Source organism: Balaenoptera ricei, chromosome 7, assembly GCF_028023285.1.
Source record: "Balaenoptera ricei isolate mBalRic1 chromosome 7, mBalRic1.hap2, whole genome shotgun sequence".
NCBI classification, from domain to species: domain Eukaryota; kingdom Metazoa; phylum Chordata; class Mammalia; order Artiodactyla; family Balaenopteridae; genus Balaenoptera; species Balaenoptera ricei.
In genome coordinates this window covers 91,311,505-91,330,486 of record NC_082645.1, presented here as the reverse complement: position 1 = coordinate 91,330,486, position 18,982 = coordinate 91,311,505, and the positions used below count along the sequence as shown (strand labels likewise).

At 42.5% G+C, this 18,982-nt stretch overlaps 1 protein-coding gene across 2 annotated transcripts in view; it reads right to left on the bottom strand.

The window, feature by feature from the left end:
• Positions 1–248: 248 nt before the first annotated feature.
• Positions 249–18,982, bottom strand: part of PARD3B (par-3 family cell polarity regulator beta) — a 1,037,929-nt gene continuing 1,019,195 nt past the window's right edge. For both annotated transcript variants that reach the window (XM_059928520.1, XM_059928522.1), the window contains exon 23: positions 249–4,985. In XM_059928520.1, coding sequence (XP_059784503.1) covers positions 4,625–4,985 — 361 coding nt within the window. In that variant the 3' untranslated portion in view covers positions 249–4,624. The remainder of the gene's footprint in view (positions 4,986–18,982) is intronic.

Genomic DNA, 18,982 nt, shown 5'->3' with positions numbered 1-18,982 from the left:
CATCCTGTCTTCTTCCCCTGCCTTCTATAGGTACTGAACCCAAGTGCACTCCCAAATAAACATCCTGCTTGTTCATTCCCATCTCAAGCATCTGCTTTTGGGGGAGCCCAGCATGTGATGGATGCTCTTTCCCTGTGTCCTCTGCCCTGTGAGGTTGCTATTCAAGGGTGAGCAGGACCAGACCTACCTACCTATTCATTCATCAAACCCTAAAACAAACCGGTGGTGGGTAAAAAACAAGATTTGACTTTTACTGACTGAATAAAGCTTTATTTTGATGCAAAATAAACAAGAAAAATTTATATATTCATATATAACAATATCCAAAATCTTTCTGTGGTAAAAATGGGATCATCCTAAAAAGTCTGTAAAGAATTCATTCTCCACCCCCTATGCCAAAATATGATTTCACATAATTTATCTCCAGAACTTATGGACAGACTTGGTATCATATACGCACAGGAAAACACTAGAAAAAGTGACTGTATAAACAGCAGGTTTTGTTTTTATGTTCCAGTAGTAAACAGCACTGCAGTCCGCATGGATGGAACATAACACTGTCTGAAAGAGCTGAGTCAGGAGACAGTCTTGGGGGTTAGTTCACTCTCCACTCTGGACTTATCGTGAAGCCCACCTTTAAAAGCCAGGCTGTGTGAGACTCTATTACGATTTAAGGACATGAGGGAGAGTTTCCCTTAGAAGTTGTAGCTGCATATGAGATTCTAGGCTTATTTTAGATATCTAACTTTCATTTTCTTTTTTATCAGAAAGGTGACTTTGTAGGGATATCTTATGGAGACTCCTCTTTCTGGTCTCATTGTGACATCATTTCCACTTAAGTCGGTGTGAACCGGGAGTGCAGAGAAATACCATCGCGGGCTGTTTCTGACTCCAACTCCCTCCTGCCTAATTGCGCTAAATCTGGACTTTCTGTTGCTCGTGGACTCAAAGCAGTAGGGTGTCTACCCAATTTAGCACCAATTTGAAGGCCATTCATTGTGGATTTCAGAGCTTAATGCCAATGAAAGTTTTAGAGACACATATTGCTGTCCACACCAAACTCTCCAGATCTCTATATCCCTCTGAAATGCTAAGATGTTCCTCCAAAGAAAATGAATGCTGTGGTTACAGGTTAGGGAATGAACACTCTTTAAAGGCTTGATCACTGTGTATACCAGCCCTATGCATGGCAACTCCAAAAGTTGTCAGGTGGATTTCCTTCAGAAGATAGATTTCATTCAAGAAGTTCCTAAATCTTTGGAAGGAATAATGAATCATGTTTTAATTTTGTTACTGGTGGCAAAAATAAAGCTACAGTGAAGTCTCAAATCTCCTCTCTCAGTTGGTATGCATAGAGTTTCCTCCTCAGGGTGACAGTGGGTCTGTGGCTCTACCTGTGCTCTTGATTATAAGATCTTTGCTCTGTGCTGTACTATGAGGTCAATGCATATAGATCTAAAAATCTAAGAATAAGGAGCTTCACGGTAATTTTTTTCCCCAATTTTTGTTGTCAATCATGATTTAAGAAAATACTCCTGACTTTGAGCTTGCCTTTCATCCAGTGATGTGATACCATAGGGAAGCAGTATTATACCAAGAGTGATACTGCCACAGACCAATGACACAATGGGTTAGTGAGATGTTGTGTTTCGCTCCCTTGTAGAGGACTGAATTTGCTTGCATCTAAAATTTTTCGGTGGTCTGCTCCCTTTTATTTCTCTATTCCTGCAAATAGGGACAAAAACAGAGCTCCTTAAAATAACTAGTTACTTGAGGCCAATACATCATTTCAAGGCCTGGATGACCCAGTGGTCAGGTGAGGAGCCGGGTGGGTGTACGTTGATGGGTTTGCAGCTCGCCAAGCTCGCCGTGCCACCTTTTCCTGGGGGTCTATTAGCATTCCGAGCTACAAGGAGACATCTGATTGAGTTTTTCCAAGGCCGTAAATAAACCAGGAACTATTTCCTGCTACTGAGCACCTATTGATTATAGCCTGGTCTTCTAAATGCTCTAAACAACCTGTTCTCTTAAATACTGGGAAAGAGTTCCATAACCTCTGGGTGGTGACAGTTGGAGGGCTGGTTCACAGGCATTTATAAAGCTTACATTCAAGCTGTTCTTAATTGTTACTTGGCTTGATGAAGACTGTCGCACACGTAATGCTAGCTTCTTTTGGGTAGGGTCTAATGGGGCATGTGTTATACTTCCAAGCAAGAAAAGAAAACTGCTATAATCTTTTTTTTCATCTGTTTTCATAGTACCTTCACATCCTTGGCTGCACCTCAGGATTAGCAACTGTTTTATTACCTGTGTGTACAACACAAACCCATGCTTGGAGCAGCTTTCCCCGAGCCTGAGTGCAGGAGATACGCGTACAAGGTGGCAATGTGGTGAAAATATAGGCATTCTTCCTACAAGGGCCACTCCTCCAACACACACAGAGCGTCTCACCTTATACCACTGCCCCTTGTGGGACATTGGCCTTAATCCAGAAGGAAGCTTCTGGCTTGGCTATGTCCAGTAGTCTACAGAAATTTGGTTAAATTATGGAACATCCTAAAGAGCTGATTTTTAATGCTTCAAAATACATCACACTTCCCTCACGTTATCATTGTCTTCTTGAAGGTTTATTTAGCTTGAGGGGAAGGCAGCTTGCAGCATGTTGGCTGGGAAACCCTGCAGCTCACCTGCACTCCAGCTCTAGGTGAGCAGGGCCCAACCCTCAACCTCTGCACAAACTGCAAACAAACAGTCTAAAGGTGCCTGGCATAAGAGAGATGATAGAGGGCAAAAAACAACTTGACAGTCTGTTTTCAAGAGGGCCATAAGTAAATTGTAGTTTAGAAAATGATACCTCTTAAAGTTCAGTAAATAACACTAGTTAAGTCTAAACCCAGCAGTTGCATCATTCTTGGTAACAGATCTCTATTTTAAATTAAAATAAGACTAAACTGGGCTGGAGAGATAGATACTCTATATATTCAATAATACTATAATTTATTAAATCCTAGCAGTCAGAGGTATCCTAATCTTGGCCAAAATATGTCTAAATTGAACTCAAGACATTTTTATGGGAGGGAATGAAGAAGGAATGTAAAAAGGTTTAAAGTACTGCAAGAGTCACTGAACAATTCGAGTTGCTGCTCCCATGCTTTGCTGTTTCTCAATTTTCTCTTATGTTCTCATTTGGGTTAGGTTGTAGGTTTTAGAGGTTCTATGTTGAAATAAGTAGAATATAGCTGCAAAGCTCTAAAAACATTGTGATGGATTTTGGAGGGTGGGCTTTCAGCTTTTCGAAGCCATAAGACCTTCTTTTCCCAACTGGAGACCTTGACCTTGGTCTTGCCCTGACTTCTGTTAATGAAATAATATAGCAGATATACAATGATTTAGTTTTATGTTCCTTCTCCCTTCCCTTCTGTTTTCTGGCTTTTTTCCTTTTTATTCCCTTCCTCATCAAACTTTCCAGAAAGCATTTTTATTTTCCATTCTCCATACTGGTAATCACACACTTTCATATACACACACACACACACACACACACACGCACGCGCACACACACAGAGTCAGTCACCACCATCTACGACCTGCCGGTTATCGTTCCCAACGAGCACGATCAGCCCCTCCCTGACGCCGGGTGCATATGGCGCTGTTTGGCACTGAGTCTGGAATTGCCATCTCCAGAGCACTGCTTCCCGTGCAAACTAACCAGTGGGCCCTCTTTTTCCCGAGTACATCTTAACTCTCAAGTGGGAGCCTTAAAATAGAGGCCCCCCACTTACAGTAATTATAGGCAGGAGATTTTGGGATGCCTCGGAAACCAGATATCTCCATGCTGTTGTGCCTGGAACGTGGGAGGAAAGAAGGTGAGGACCACAGGAATGTCAGCCTCTTAACCTGATTGCCTTGATGCTAGGCATCTCTTTCTTCTGGAAGCTCTGACTAGCTTTGTACATTCTCCCAGGACACCAATACTGCATTCACATCTTACTTTTATACTAAAAGCAAGGAAACGTGACATGCTTATACCAAGTGAGTGGAACTGAGAACCTGAGAAATTCTACAAATAAAGAAATGCAGCCTTCCTCTAGGTATAAAACATTTCAAGGAGATCACTCGTCATGTTTGCCGCTGTTGTTTTTTTCAATGTAAAAACCACTCACTTAGGACACCCATATTGGCAACCACTCTTCACAGACTTAACAACGCTAATCAGGTGGCTGAAGGTTAGTCTCTGAATGGATGATGATCCCGGGCAGAGTCTGCCCTCCGTGATGCCAGTGCTGTGGGGCATGTCTGTGCTCCAGGGAGGCACCGTGTTGTAGATCTCCATCGTTATTTGCCTGTTCAATTGCCACTCTCAGTGACCTGAACAAGTCTAGAAGTATTTCAGGCAGTATTTTTTTCATGGCCCCATCCTTCCTCTTCCTTCCGATTTCCCTGCCCAAACTCCTGTCCCCTTCTTTCTCTCTGATTAGCAGTCATGTGTTGCAGCCTCAGTGAGAAAAACCTAATCTGTACCATGGAGAATTCTTAACAGGAAGAAGGCCTTAAGGTGCAGGGAGAACAAAGGTGATGTTGGAGGTCTTCCTTTCTGGGCTGGGTTGAGCTTGGTGGCGTTCAGCTACACGGCTGCGGTCATGGGGTTCTTCTGCCGGGGATCCTGCATTCGATAGGGGTACCGATCTGGGCTGCCCCCTCGGGGCACTGGTCTGCCCATTTCTGGGTAGGCTGGTACTCTGTGGTGCTGAGGAGGGGAAGGTGGGACATCTTGTCGGAAGGGTCCTTTGTGCTGGGGGGCTGGCGGGGGCGGATAGTACTGGGGATACCGGAGATCTGTGATCCTCAGATCTGGGGGGCGGGGGTAGCTCCCTTTGGGCGGATGCACAGGATGAACCCCTGGGTAATACGGAAGCTCCCTTTCCTTGTAGAGCCCTCGAGGTGCTGCTGTCAGATAGTCTACAGGATCCGCTGCTGGTCCTCCCCTGGAAAGAGAACAGACATATATCAATGACTACGAAGCCAGCTGCCCAGATGATGACCACATTCCTTAGCCTCCCATGTAGTTTGGCGTGGCCACGGCCTGGATCTGGCCAGTGGGATGTGAACAGACGTGATGTGTGCCCTTAAGAGGAAGAAAGGGACACTCTTCTTCTCTTCCCTCCTTTCTGTTGGTCCCTGGAGTGGCCATATTAGACACAAGGAGAAAGCCACATGCTGAGGAAGGCAGAGCAACAAGAAGGTAAGAGCCCGGCTCCTTGACCCCATGGAGCCAGCAGGTCAGTCAGGACTGATTGGTGCCTGAAGGAGAAATATAATTCTATCTTGTTTATATGTTGGCCTTATTATAGTAACCAAGCTAGTTCCCTAAACAAGGCTGAGTTTGGCTCTATTAAAGCTGGGATCATTTGCCTCCTCCCCTTTCCACCTCCCTGAAGCCTGACATAAACATGGTGGTAGAAATGCACACATTATTTGGAGTCATAAATTTCCCAGGGATTGCATTCACTTCTCTCCTAGGTCTTTGCGGTGCTCTTTACATGAGTCACAGTCTTGGTCTAACTCTGGTTGGCTTCTGTTACATCCCTGTGTGGATTAGTGTGCCCTCCTCTTTCTACAGTTCCTAGAGAAAGTCCCAACCTAGAGCCTGGAATTACCCACCCAAAACTTTGATATAAAGCACTTCTACTGCAAAGTCAATAAGTACCACCCAGCCGGTAGCAGATTAGGAAAAGACAAACCAGCTGTTAAGTTGTACTGTGTAATGAGTAGGCACACAGAAAGGTAAAGGGCGAGAATAAACACTAACAGAAAGCGACCCTGTCTGGATCTCTCTACTAAGACAACAAGCATCTTCTGATCCATTTGTCATAACAGAAGCAATAGGTCTCTAAACAATGTACAGATGAGTGCATCTTATCTAGCCTGGGGTTAAACAGATGAGTTCTGTTTGCAGCTCTTAAAATCCCATAAACCTTCTGTGCACATATTCACTACTACCATGCCCAGATCCTTCCCACTTTCTACCATTCCTCTTTTTATTATTCCTCTTTAAAGGAAAACAGCAACAATAATAATTAATGAAAAGCTCTCCAATGTCAGAGTACAATCTGGTAGAACACTTGAAAGAAATGGTAGGGCTGTAAGAATACGGTGCCTGTGGTTAATCAAGCACTGTCAATGAGGGTCACAATCACCCTGTAATCTGCAGTTTGATGTGAAAACAGCTCTGTAAGTAAGTTCCCCAAATCATGATTATTTGACAAGCTCCAAGCTTGGGTCCATGTGGAAAGCAGCATGTGAACACATTCATAGGGAAGAATAATAGAATTCTCTCTCTACTTTTTTATGTCTTAATTTGGCTATGTATAATAATGAAAGATAGATCCTTGAGCCTGGGTTAATTTAGTCAGAGTTTTCAGATAAAAAAATTAAATTGTTTGCGTACAAGTTATTATAGCATCAACTGCTATTATTCAGTGCAGTTTGCTTTGCTCTATTTTAAATTGCCCATGACAAATAGAGTACAAATGTGTAATCTGTCACTCCAGCGCTGGGAAGTAAAGGATGGGGATTTCATCTTTCCTTTCCTTTAGAATGTTATTTTTTATTTAGAAAACTTCCAGCATTCATTATATCTTTTATCGTATAATATTTTAAGCTTCCCCCCTCTCCCACCGTGCTCATTTCTATTTCCTTTTGGTTCACGTTAAAGATTTTCAAAACACTTAAAAAAATCCTTAACCTGTGTTTTCTCTCAAAATCTACTGATGATATTTCTCTGCATGAAGTGAAACATGTGGTTTTTCTGCACTCATTTTAAGCCCTTGGGATAAACCACTGACATTTGCAACACACAAACATTATCTGCCTTAAAATGAACATACAACCAACACTCCCTCTGGACCCTCTTAGCATGAATGTTTCCTGTTTAAAATGGAAAGAGAGAAAGGAGGCATTCCAGGCCTTGGACTTTTAGGGTCCTGTTCTCTCCCTGGAGATTTCTCTCTTTTAAAACAGAAGATTATAAAAGACAGGCAGGCCTTGGTTTTTTTGTGGAGAGACTAGCCAGATGGAGCAGTGACAGGGCAGAGGCCACCCTGATAGCCCCAGCCACCGTGCAGGCTGCGTTCACGTGGGGATGGTTAAGTCTCTTCTCCCATGCCTCCCCCTGCTAGCCGGCCACCTCACACGGCCAGGGGAAGAGGGGACAGAACTCAGGATAGCTCTGTGGACCCACATTGCTTCCTCTGAGGGGAGGTTTTACGTCTGGGAATTTGCTTACATGTGGCAGAAACCAAGTGAGGCACCTGTTCTTTGTCAAGAAATGAAATCATGGAAACTGTCTTTTTCTGTAGAACTCATCAAAACAGTTATCATTTCTAATTTTTCAGAGAGAAGAAAAACAATGAGCTGGCCTATAAAAACACTCTTTAAGGTTCAAAGAGTGCTAGAAGAATTTTTCTTTCTTTGGTGGTGGGGGGGGGAGGGAGTTGCTATTGTTTATAATAACTTTTTGCTCAAAATTGAGCATTGACTTTTACCAGAACTTCTAAGTGCTTGTGAATATTGTGTGCACACGCACACACACATACTGAAAAGAACAATTTTTAGGGAGGTTGAGACAAGATGGCAGAGTAGAAGGACATGAGATCTTATGAAAACACCAAAATCACAACTAACTAACTAACTGCTGAACAACCATCAACAAAAAAATGCTGGAACCTACCAAAAACCATATCCTATATCCAAAGACAAAGAAGACACAACAAGATGGTAGGAGGGGCGTAATTGCCATAAAATCAAATCCCATACCCGCCAGGTGGGCGACCCACAAACTGGAAAATAATTATATTGCAGAAGTTCTCCCACAGGAGTGAAAGAAGTTCTGAGCCCCACATCAGGCTCCCCAGCCTGTGGGTCTGGCAACAGGAGGAGGAGCCCCTGAGGATCTGGCTTTGAAGGCCAGTGGGGTTTGCTCACAGGAATTCCATAGGACTAGGGGAAACAGAAACCCCACTCTTGGAGGGCGGACACAAGCTCTCGTGTGCACCAGGTCACAGGGAAAAAAAGCAGTGACATCATAAGAGCCTGGGCCAGACCTATCTGCTGGTATTGGAGGGTCTCCTGCAGAGGCAGGGTCTGCTGTGGCTCACTCTGGGGACAAACACACTGCAGTTGTAGTCCTGGGGAGTACTCATTGGCATGAGCTGGCCTGGAGGCCACCTTTTCCCATCAAGACCTGGCCCCACCTAACAGCCTGTAGGCTCCAGTGCAGGGACGCCTCAGGCCAAACAACCAAAAGGGTGGGAACACAGCCCCACATATCAACAGACAGGCTACTTGAAGTCTTCCTGAGCACACAGCTGCCTGCTAAACACACCTCTTGACAAGGCCCTGTCCACCAGAGGGACAAGACCCAGCTCCACCCACAAGTGGGGCAGGCACCAGTTCCTCACACCAGGAAGCCTGCACCAGCCCCTGGACCAACCTCATCCACCAGGGGGGCAGACAGCAGAAGCAAGGAGAACTACAACCCTGCAGCCTGTGGAACAGAAATTGCAATTGCAGAAAGTTAGACAAAATGAGACGGCAGAGGAATATGTCCCAGATGAAGGTACAAGATAAAACCCCAGTAGAACAACTACATGAAGTGGAGATAGGCAACCTACCCGAAAAACAATGCAGAGTAATGACAGTAAACATGATCCAGGACCTAGGAAAAAGAACGGAGGCACAGATCAAGAAGATACAAGAAATGTTTAACGAAGACCTAGAAGAATTAAAGAACAGAGATGAACAATACAATAACTGAAAAGAAAAAATACACTAGAAGGAATCAATAGCAGAATAACTGAGGCAGAAGAACAGATAAGTGACCTGGAAGACAGAATGGTGGAAATCAGTGCTGCAGGACAGAATAAAGAAAAAAGAATGAAAAGAAATGAGGACAGTCTAAGAGACCTCTGGGACAACATTAAATGCACTAACATTTGCATTCTAGGGGTCTCAGAAGGAGAAGAGAGAGAGAAAGGACACGAGAAAATATTTGAAGAGATAATCGCTGAAAACTTCCCTAATATGGGAAAGGAAACAGTCACCCAAGTCCAGGAAGCACAGAGAGTCCCAGGCAGAATAAACCCAAGGAAGAACATGCTGTGACACATAGTAATAAAACAACTGAGAAAAATTAAAGAAAAAAATATTAAAAGCAACAAGGGAAAAGCAACAAATAACATACAAGGGAATTCCCATAAGGCTATCAGCTGACTTTTCAGCGGAAACTCTGAAAGCCAGAAGGGAGTGGCATGATACAGTTAAGGTGATGAAAGGGCAGAACCTACAACCAAGAATGCTCTACCCAGCAAAGCTCTCATTCAGGTTCGATGGAGAAACCAAAAAATTTACAGACAAGCAAAAGCTAAGAGAATGCAGCACCACCAGACCAGCTTTGCAACAAATGCTAAAGGAACTTCTCTAGGCAGAAAAGAAAAGGCCACAACTAGAAACAAGAAAATTACAAATGGAAAAGCTCACCAGAAAAAGCAAACACCCAGTAAAGGTACAGGATATTGAAAATGCAGGGACTTCCCTGGTGGCGCAGTGGTTGAGAATCCGCCTGCCAATGCAGGGGACACGGGTTTGATCCCTGGTCCCGGAAGATCCCACATGCCACGGAGCAACTAAGCCCGCATGCCACAACTACTGAGCCTGCACTCTAGAGCCTGTGAACCACAACTACTGAGCCCACACGCCACAACTACTGAAGCCCGTGCACCTAGAGCCCGTGCTCCGCAACAAGAGAAGCCACCGCAATGAGTAGCCTGTGCACCTCAAGAAAGAGTAGCCCCTACTCGCAGCAACTAAAGAAAAGCCCGGGTGCAGGAATGAAGACCCAATGCAGCCAAAAAAAAAAAAAAAAAAAAAAAAAAAATCATTTGATATTAAAAGACCAGCAACTTAAAAAACAATCTTGTTTATATACAGACTGCTATATCAAAATCTCATGGTAACTGCAAACCAAAAATCTACAATAGAAACACACACACAAAAGAAATAGGAATCAAAACACAACACTAAAGTTAGTAATCAAGTCACAAGAGAAGAGAACAAAAGAGGAAGAGAAGAAAAAAGACCTACAAAAACAAATACTAAACAATTAACAAAATGGCAATAAGAACATACATATCAATAATTACCTTAAATGTAAATGGATTAAATGCTCTAACCAAAATACACAGACTGGCTGAATGGATACAAAAACAAGACCCATATATATGCTGTTTACAAGAAACCCACTTCAGATCTAGGGACATATACAGACTGAAAGTGAGGGGATGGAAAAAGGTACTCCATGTAAATGGAAATCAAAAGAAAGCTGGAGGCAATACTCCTATCAGACAAAATAGACTTTAAAATAAAAACTGTTACAAGAGACAAAAAGGACACCACATAATGATCAAGGGATCAATCCAAGAAGAAGATATAACAAATATAAATATGTATGTACCCAATATAGGAGCACCTCAATATATAAGGCAAATGCCAACAGCCATAAAAGGAGAAACTGACAGTAACACAATAATAGTGAGGGACTTTAACACCCTACTTTCATCAATGGACAGATCATCCAGACAGAAAATCAATAAGGAAACACAGGCCTTAAATGACACATTGGACCAGATAGGCTTAATTGATATTTATAGAGCATTCCATCCAAAAGCAGCAGAATACACATTCTTTTCAAGTGCACATGGAACATCTGCCAGGGTAGATCACATGCTGGGCCACAGAGCAAGCCTTGGTAAACTTCAGAAAATTGAAATCATATCAAGCATCTTTTCTGACCACAACACTGTGAGATTAGAAATCAACTACAAGAAAAAAAACTGTAAAAAACACAAACATGTGGAGGTTAAACAATATGCTACTAACCTACCAATGGATCACTGAAGAAATCAAGGAGGAAATATAAAAATACCTAGAGACAAATGAAAACACGACTCTCCAAAACCTATAGGATGCAGCAAAAGCAGTTCTAAGAAGGAAGTTTATAGCAATACAATCTTACCTCAGGAGACAAGAAAAATCCCAAATGAAGAACATAACCTTACACCTAAAGCAATTAGAGAAAGAAGAACAAACAAAACACAAAGTTAGCAGAAAGAAAAATATCATAGAGATCAGAGCAGAAATAAATGAAACAGACAAAGCAATAGCAAAGATCAATGAAACTAAAAGCTGTTGAAAAGATAAACAAAATTGATAAAACTTTCGCCAGACGCATCAAGAAAAAAAGACAGACGGCTCAAATCAGTAAACTTAGAAATAAAAAAGAAGTTACAATGGACACCACTGAAATACAAAGAATCATAAGAGACTACTACAAGCAACTCTATGCCAATAAACTGGACAACCTAGAAGACATGGACAAATTCTTAGAAAGGTACAACCTTCCAAGACTGAACCAGGAAAAAACAGAAAATATGAACAGACCAATCACAAGTAATGAAATTGAACCTGTGATTTAAAAAAACTCCCAACGAACAAAAGTCCAGGACCAGATGGCTTCACAGGTGAATTCTATCAAACATTTAGAGAAGAGTTAACACAGATCCTTCTGAAACTATTCCAAAAAATTACAGAGGAATGAATACTCTCAAACTCATTCTATGAGTCTACCATCACCCTGATATCAAAACCAGATGAAGCTACCACACACACACACACACACACACACACACACACACACACACACACACACACAATTTACAGGCCAGTATCACTGATGAACATAGATGCAAAAATCCTCAACAAAGTACTAGCAAACCGAATCCAACAATACATGAAAATGATCACACACCATGATCAAGTGGGATTTATCCCAGGGATGCAAGGATCTTTCAGTATCCACAAATCAATCAGCGTGATACACCATATTAACAAATTGAAGAATAAAACCCATATGATCATCTCAATAGATGCAGAAAAAGCTTTTGACAAAATTCAACACCCATTTATGATGAAAACTCTCCAGAAAGTGGCACACACCTCAACATAATAAAGGCCATATATGACACACCTCAACATAATAAAGGCCATATATGACAAACCTATAGCTAACATCATCCTCAATGGTGAAAAGCTGAAAGCATTCCATCTAAGATCAGGAACAAGACAAGGATGTCCACTTTTGCCACTTTTATTCAACACAGTTTTGGAAGTCCTAGCCATAGCAATCAGAGAAGAAAAAGAAATAAAAGAAATCCAAATTGGAGAAGAAGTAAAACTGTCACTGTTTGCAGGTGACAAGATACTATACATAGAAAATCCTAAAGTTGGTACCAGAAAACTACTAGAGTTCATAAACAAATTCAGTAAAGTTGCAGGATACAAAATTAATACACAAAAATCTGTTGCATTCCTATACATTAACAACAAACGATCAGAAAGAGAAATTAAAGAAAAAATCCCACTTACCATCACATCAAAAAGAATAAAACACCTAGGAATAAACCTACCTAAGGAGGCAAAAGACCTGTACTCTGAAAACTATAAGATGCTGATGAAAGAGATCAGACATGACATGATCAGATGGAAAGCTATACCATGTTCTTGGATTGGAAAAATCAATATTATCAGAATGACTATACTACCCAAAGCAATCTACAGATTCAATACAATCCCTATCAAATTACCAATGGCATTTTTCACAGAAGTAGAACAAAAAATTTTACAATTTGTATGGAAACACAAATGACCCCAAATAGCCAAAGCAATCGTGAGAAAGAAAAATGAAGCTGGAGGAAGCAGGCTCCCTGACTTCGGACTATATTACAAAGCAACAGTAATCAAAACAGTATGGTACTGGCACAAAAACAGAAATATAGATCAACGGAACAGGATAGAAAGCCCAGAGATAAACCCACGCACCTATGGTCACCTAATCTATGACAAAGGAGTCAAGGATATACAATGGAGAAAAGACAGTCTCTTCAATAAGTGGTGCTGGGAAAACTGGACAGCTACATGTAAAAGAATGAAATTAGAACACTCCCTAATACCATACACAAAAATAAACTCAAAATGGATTAGAGACCTAAACGTAAGACCGGACAATATAAAACTCTTAGAGGAAAACATAGGAAGAACACTCTTTGACATAAATCACAGCAAGATCTTCTTTGATCCACCTCCTAGAGTAATGGAAATAAAAACAAGAATAAACAAATGGGACCTAATGAAACTTCAAAGCTTTTGCAAAGCAAAGGAAACTACAAACAAGACAAAAAGACAACCCTCAGAATGGGACAGAATATTTGCAAACGAATCAACAGACAAAGGATTAATCTCCAAAATATATAAACAGCTCATGCAGCTCAATATTAAAAAAACAATCCAATCAAAAAATGGGCAGAACACTTAAATAGACACTTCTCCAAAGAAGACATACAGATGGCCAAGAGGAACATGAAAAGGTGCTCAACATCGTTAATTATTAGAGAAATGCAAATCAAAACTACAATGAGATATCCCCTCACACCAGTCAGAATGGCCATCATCAAAAAGTCTAGAGACAATAAATGCTGGAGAGGGTGTGCTGAAAAGGGAACCCACCTACACTGTTGGTGGGAATGTATATTGGTAGAGCCACTATGCAGAACAGTATAGAGGTTCCTTAAAATCTAAAAGCTACCATATGATCCAGCAATTCCACTCCTAGGCATATATCTGGAAAAAACCATGGTGCAAAATATACATGTACCCCAGTGTTCATTGCAGCACTGTTTACAATAGCCAAGACATAGAAGCAACCTAAATGTCCATTGACAGAGGAACAGATAAAGAAGATGTGGTACATATATGTAACAGAATATTACTCAGCCATTAAGAAGAATGAAATAATGCCACTTACAGCAACATGGATGGACCTAGAGATTGCCATACTGAGTGAAGTCAGAGAAAGACAAATATCATATGATATCACTTATATGCAGAATCTTAAAAAAATGATACAAATGAACTTATTTACAAAACAGAAACAGACTCACAGACTTAGAAAACAAACTTACGGTTACCAAAGGGGGAAGATCGGGGGAGGGATAAATTGGGAGTTTGGGATTGACATATACACACTATTGTATTTAAAATAGATAACCAACAAGGGCCTACTGTATAACACAATGAACTCTGCTCAATATTCTGTAATAACCTAAATGGGAAAAGAATTTGAAAGAGAATATATACATGCATATGTATAACTGAATCATCACTTTGCTGTACACCTGAAACTGACATAACATTGTTAATCAACTATACTCCAATATAAGATTTTAAAAAAGGTTAAAACAAACAAACAAACAAAAGAACAAGTTTTAAGCAAGGAAAACAAAAAAGCCCAGCTCATTAACTACAGAATTTGATAGGATAAAGGAAGTGGAATAGGGAGCTGATATTTTATCTTTGTTAATCTTGAGTTTCCGGGACTTCCCTGGTGGTCCAGTGGTTAAAGAATCCACCTTCCAATGAAGGGGACGCAGGTTCGATCCCTGGTCAGGGAACTAACATCCCACATGCCGTGGGGCAACTAAGCCTGCGCGCTGCAACTACTGAGCCTGTGCACCCTGGAGCCCGTGCGCCACAACTAGAGAGAAGCCCACATGATGCAGTGAAGAGCCTGTGTGCTGCAACAAAAAGATCCTGCATGCCGCAACGAAGATCCTGCATGCTGCAACGAAGATCCTGCATGCCGCAACTAAGATCCTGCATGCCGCAACTAAGACCCAATGCAGCCAAATAAATAAGTAAATATAAAAAAAAATCTTGAGTTTCCCTTTTCATAGTATCTTTATTGGGTGAAATTTAGTATTTGTAGGAAAGCACAAAACCCAACCCATTCTGGGGCCTAAGAAATGCTTATCACAGTGAGCAATGCTGCATGTTTTGAGCCAACCCTGAGAAATCCAGGGGTAGTCTTCTTTGAAGATTCTGATGAAAACAGGGATCCAAACAGCAAATGTATCAGCACTTTAAGACCCCTCATTTTTCATGCGACCCCATAATTTTTATTTGTATGTGTTATTATTTTTCTTAAAAAAAACTTTTAATTCAAAATCTCACCCAGGAACCATATTTACTTAAGAAGCACAAGCCTATATTTCCTTTCTTTCTAATATGACTCTTTGTGAAAGCTGTCATGAAAATATCGATATTTCAAAAATTTCACTTATTTCTTTTCCACACTTTTTACTATTTTTTCTTTTTCTATTTTATTTTTGATTAGGGTCATTTCTGGAGGCCCAAAGGATTCAGATTTTGATTGGAAAATTTGTCGGAACTATCTCATACAGTTTCCAGTCACATAGATGCATGCAATAACGAAGGTTAACCTTTCAGGCTAAAAGACCTGGCCCCACCCAACAGCCGGTAAGCACTGGTGCTGGGATGTCTCAGGCCAAACAACTAACTGGGTGGGGACACAGGCCCACTCATCAGTAGACAGGCTGCCTGACGACTTCCTGAGCCCACAGTCTCCTCTAGACATGGCCCTAGACATGGTATTGACATGTGAAGAAGCAATAAAGATCACTTCCTTTACATGAGATTTTCCTCTTTTTGCTATCTCAGTATGTCACTAGTTTTAATCAAACAAAAAGGAGGCTGTAAATCAGAGGTTAAGTGGGTCAGACAGGCAGCTCTTGGGTACCAACAGTCTTCATTTTATGGAAGGAAGGAAGGAATGCTTCTACATTTGCTAACAATCCTTTCGGGGAAAGGGCTCAGTATTAGAAGGACCGAGTCACTGGCAAAATTTTTAGCTAGGAATGAGGTGGCTATACTTACTGGAATAGATGAAGGGGCCTGAGCCCCTGGAATAGATGAAGAGGCACGAGTAACTTTGAATCCTCTCACCTCCCCCTGCATCTCCATCCCCCCAACAATTGCAAAGAAAATCTCTTTCCTCTGAACTCACCACAGTGGTTCATTCTCACCTCATCTGCCTGTCTCCCTGCCTCAGGCTGGTTATATACTGTGCTGGAGCACCATCATCTTGAAGGAAGGAACTGGGTCTCAGGTATCTAGTGATCTCCCGCAGAGCTTACCACAGGGCACTGCACGTCAAAGTTGCTCCATAAATGTATACTGAATTTGTTCAAGAGAGTTTAAAGAGAAAACCCACAAACATACATGGTACCCATAGAGGGTCAGTTATATGCAGAAGCTGGAAATAGTAGGTGGCTAGAGAAATGAAAGGAGAAAGTGGGCTCTCATCGAGAAGCAGAGATTGACAATGATTGAAATAAGACTGGACTCTAATTTTTAAAGAAGGAGGGAGGGATGGTGGGCTGAAAAAAAGGGTTGGACTCTGCCCAACATAGAATGGTTGTAAACTTTATCGGGCATGAGTTATTATAGTTGTCTTGTTTGCCAAGAACAAAAGTAGACTGTCTTATCTCTGCTGTCTTGCATAGTACTTGAATCATAGTAGGTGCTTAATGAATCTTGGACTCCAGTTTAATTGCCTTGACTTACTAGTGAGGTCAACATGACTAACTGGCTCAGATTAAGTGTATTTACTCAAGAATTAGTTAAGGGAGAGTGGACAAGATAGTGGAGTAGAAAGACCCTGACCTCACCTCCTCTCACGAGCACATGAAAATCACAGCTTTCTGCAGAACAATCATCGATGAAAAAGACTTCAACTTACCAGAAAATTCTACAACTAAAAACATAAAGAAGGAACCACAATGAGATGGGTAGGAGGGGTGGACTCGTGATATAATCAAGTCTCATACCCACCAGGTGCGAGACCCACAAACTGGAGAATAATTATTAAATATATTGCAGAGGTTCTCCCATAGGAGTGAGTGTTCTGAGCCCCACGTTGGGTTCCCCAGCCCAGGGATCTGGCACCAGGAAGATGAGCCCCCCCAGAGCATTTGGCTTTGAAGGTCAGTGGGGTTTAATTGCAGGAGCACCACAGGACTGGGGGAAACAGACTTCAATCTTAAAGGTACACACAAAATCCCACGTGCACTGGGAGCCAGGACAAAAGCAGTAATTTGATAGGAGCCTGGGCCAGACCTACCTGCTGTCTCAGAGTGTCTCCTGGAGAGATGGGGGTGGGGGTAGCAGCTGCAGCTCACCCTGGGGACATAAACACTGGTGGTAGATATATTGGTAACATTCAGTGGTGTGAACACTCCTGGCAGCTGCCATCTTGGCTCATTAGTGCCAAGATCTGGCCCCACCACACAGCCTCAGGCTAGACAACTAACTGGCTGGGGACACAGCACCTCCCATTGGCAGACAGGCTGCCTAAAGACTTCCTGAGCCCACAGCCACCTCTAGACATGCCTCTAGACATGGCCCTGCCCACCAGAGTGCCAAGACCCAGCTCCACCCCCTAGTGGGCAGGCACAGGCCCTTCCTACCAGGAAGCCTGCACAAGCCTCTAGACCAGCCTGAGCCACAAGGGAGCAGACAACGGAAGCAAGAAAACTATGATCCAGCTGACTGAGTCCACCAACAGTAGGCCAGAACCTACCCTAGGACCAGCTGGGCCCAAGCCCTGCCCACTAGCAGACCAATGTCACCTTCAGGACACCCCGGATCCCATATCCAACTGTCAGGAACTGCACCCCCCCCCCAGCCCCCCGAAAGCAATCTGACACCACCTCTGGGATCCCTGGGCCCTGCAGCCAGACTCCAGGAACCAGCTCTGCCTGCCAGTAGTCCGGCACCAATCCCAGGACCTGGCTTAACCCTCCAGTGGGGGGCAACAGCCCCAGAGTCTTCGGGACCCTGACTCCACCCACCAGTGAGCCAGCACTAGCCCCGGGGCCCCCTAGGGTTCTACAAGCAGCCTCCTCGTGATCAGGCCCCACTAAACAGCAGCCAGCAGCATCCACACAAGGCAGGGCCTGGCAACCAACCAGACTAGGGGCCAACCAAGCCTACCAGACCACCCACATAGTCAGCCCACTGCAACAGAAGGACCCACGCAGCCCTCTTAGGGGAAATCCCTAGAGCGCTTCGCTTGGGTGATGAGAGGGGAGGGCACTGCTAGGGGGCACAGGCCATCTCCTGCAGAAGGCCACGTCTCCAAGGTCGAGAAACATAACTAACCCACCACATGCAGAAAAATACAAATAGCAACTTAGGCAAAATGAGGTGGCAGAGGAACACGTTCCAGATGAAGCAACAAGATAAAACCCCAGGAGAACTAAGTGAAGTGGAGATAGGCGATCTACCCAAGAAAGAGTTCAGAGTAATGATCATAAAGATGATCAAATAACTTGGGAGGAGAACAGACGCACAGAGCGAGAAGTTAGACGTTGTTAACAAAGAGTTAGAATATATAAAGAACAACCAAAGATGAAGACTATAATAACTGAAATGAAAAATACACTAGAAGGAATCCACAGTAGATGAAATGATACAGAGGAATGGATCCGTGAACTGGATGACAGAGTAGTGGAGATCACTCCCACTGAACAGAAAAAAAAAAAAAAAATGAAAAGAAATGAGAACAGTTTAAGAGACCTCTGGGACAACATCAAGTGCACTAATATGTGCATTATAGGGATCCCAGAAGGAGAAGAGAGGGATAGAGAAAGGGCCTGAGAAAATATTTGAAGGTATAGTAGCTGAAAACTTCCCTAACCTGGGGAAGGAAACAGTCACCCAAGTCCAGGAAGCAGAGAGAGTCCCATACAGAATTAATCCAAAGAGGAACACACCAAGATATGTTATAATTTAAAAGTGACAAAAATTAAAGAGAGAGAATATTAAAAGCAACAAGCGAAATGCAACAAGTAACATACAAGGGAGCTCCCATAAGGCTATCAGCTGATTTTTCAGCAGAAACTCTGAAGGCCAGAAGGGAGTGGCATGATATATTTAAAGTAATGAAGGGGAAAACCCTACAACCAAGCATACTCTCTCCAGCAAGGCTCTTGTTCAGATTTGATTAAGAAAT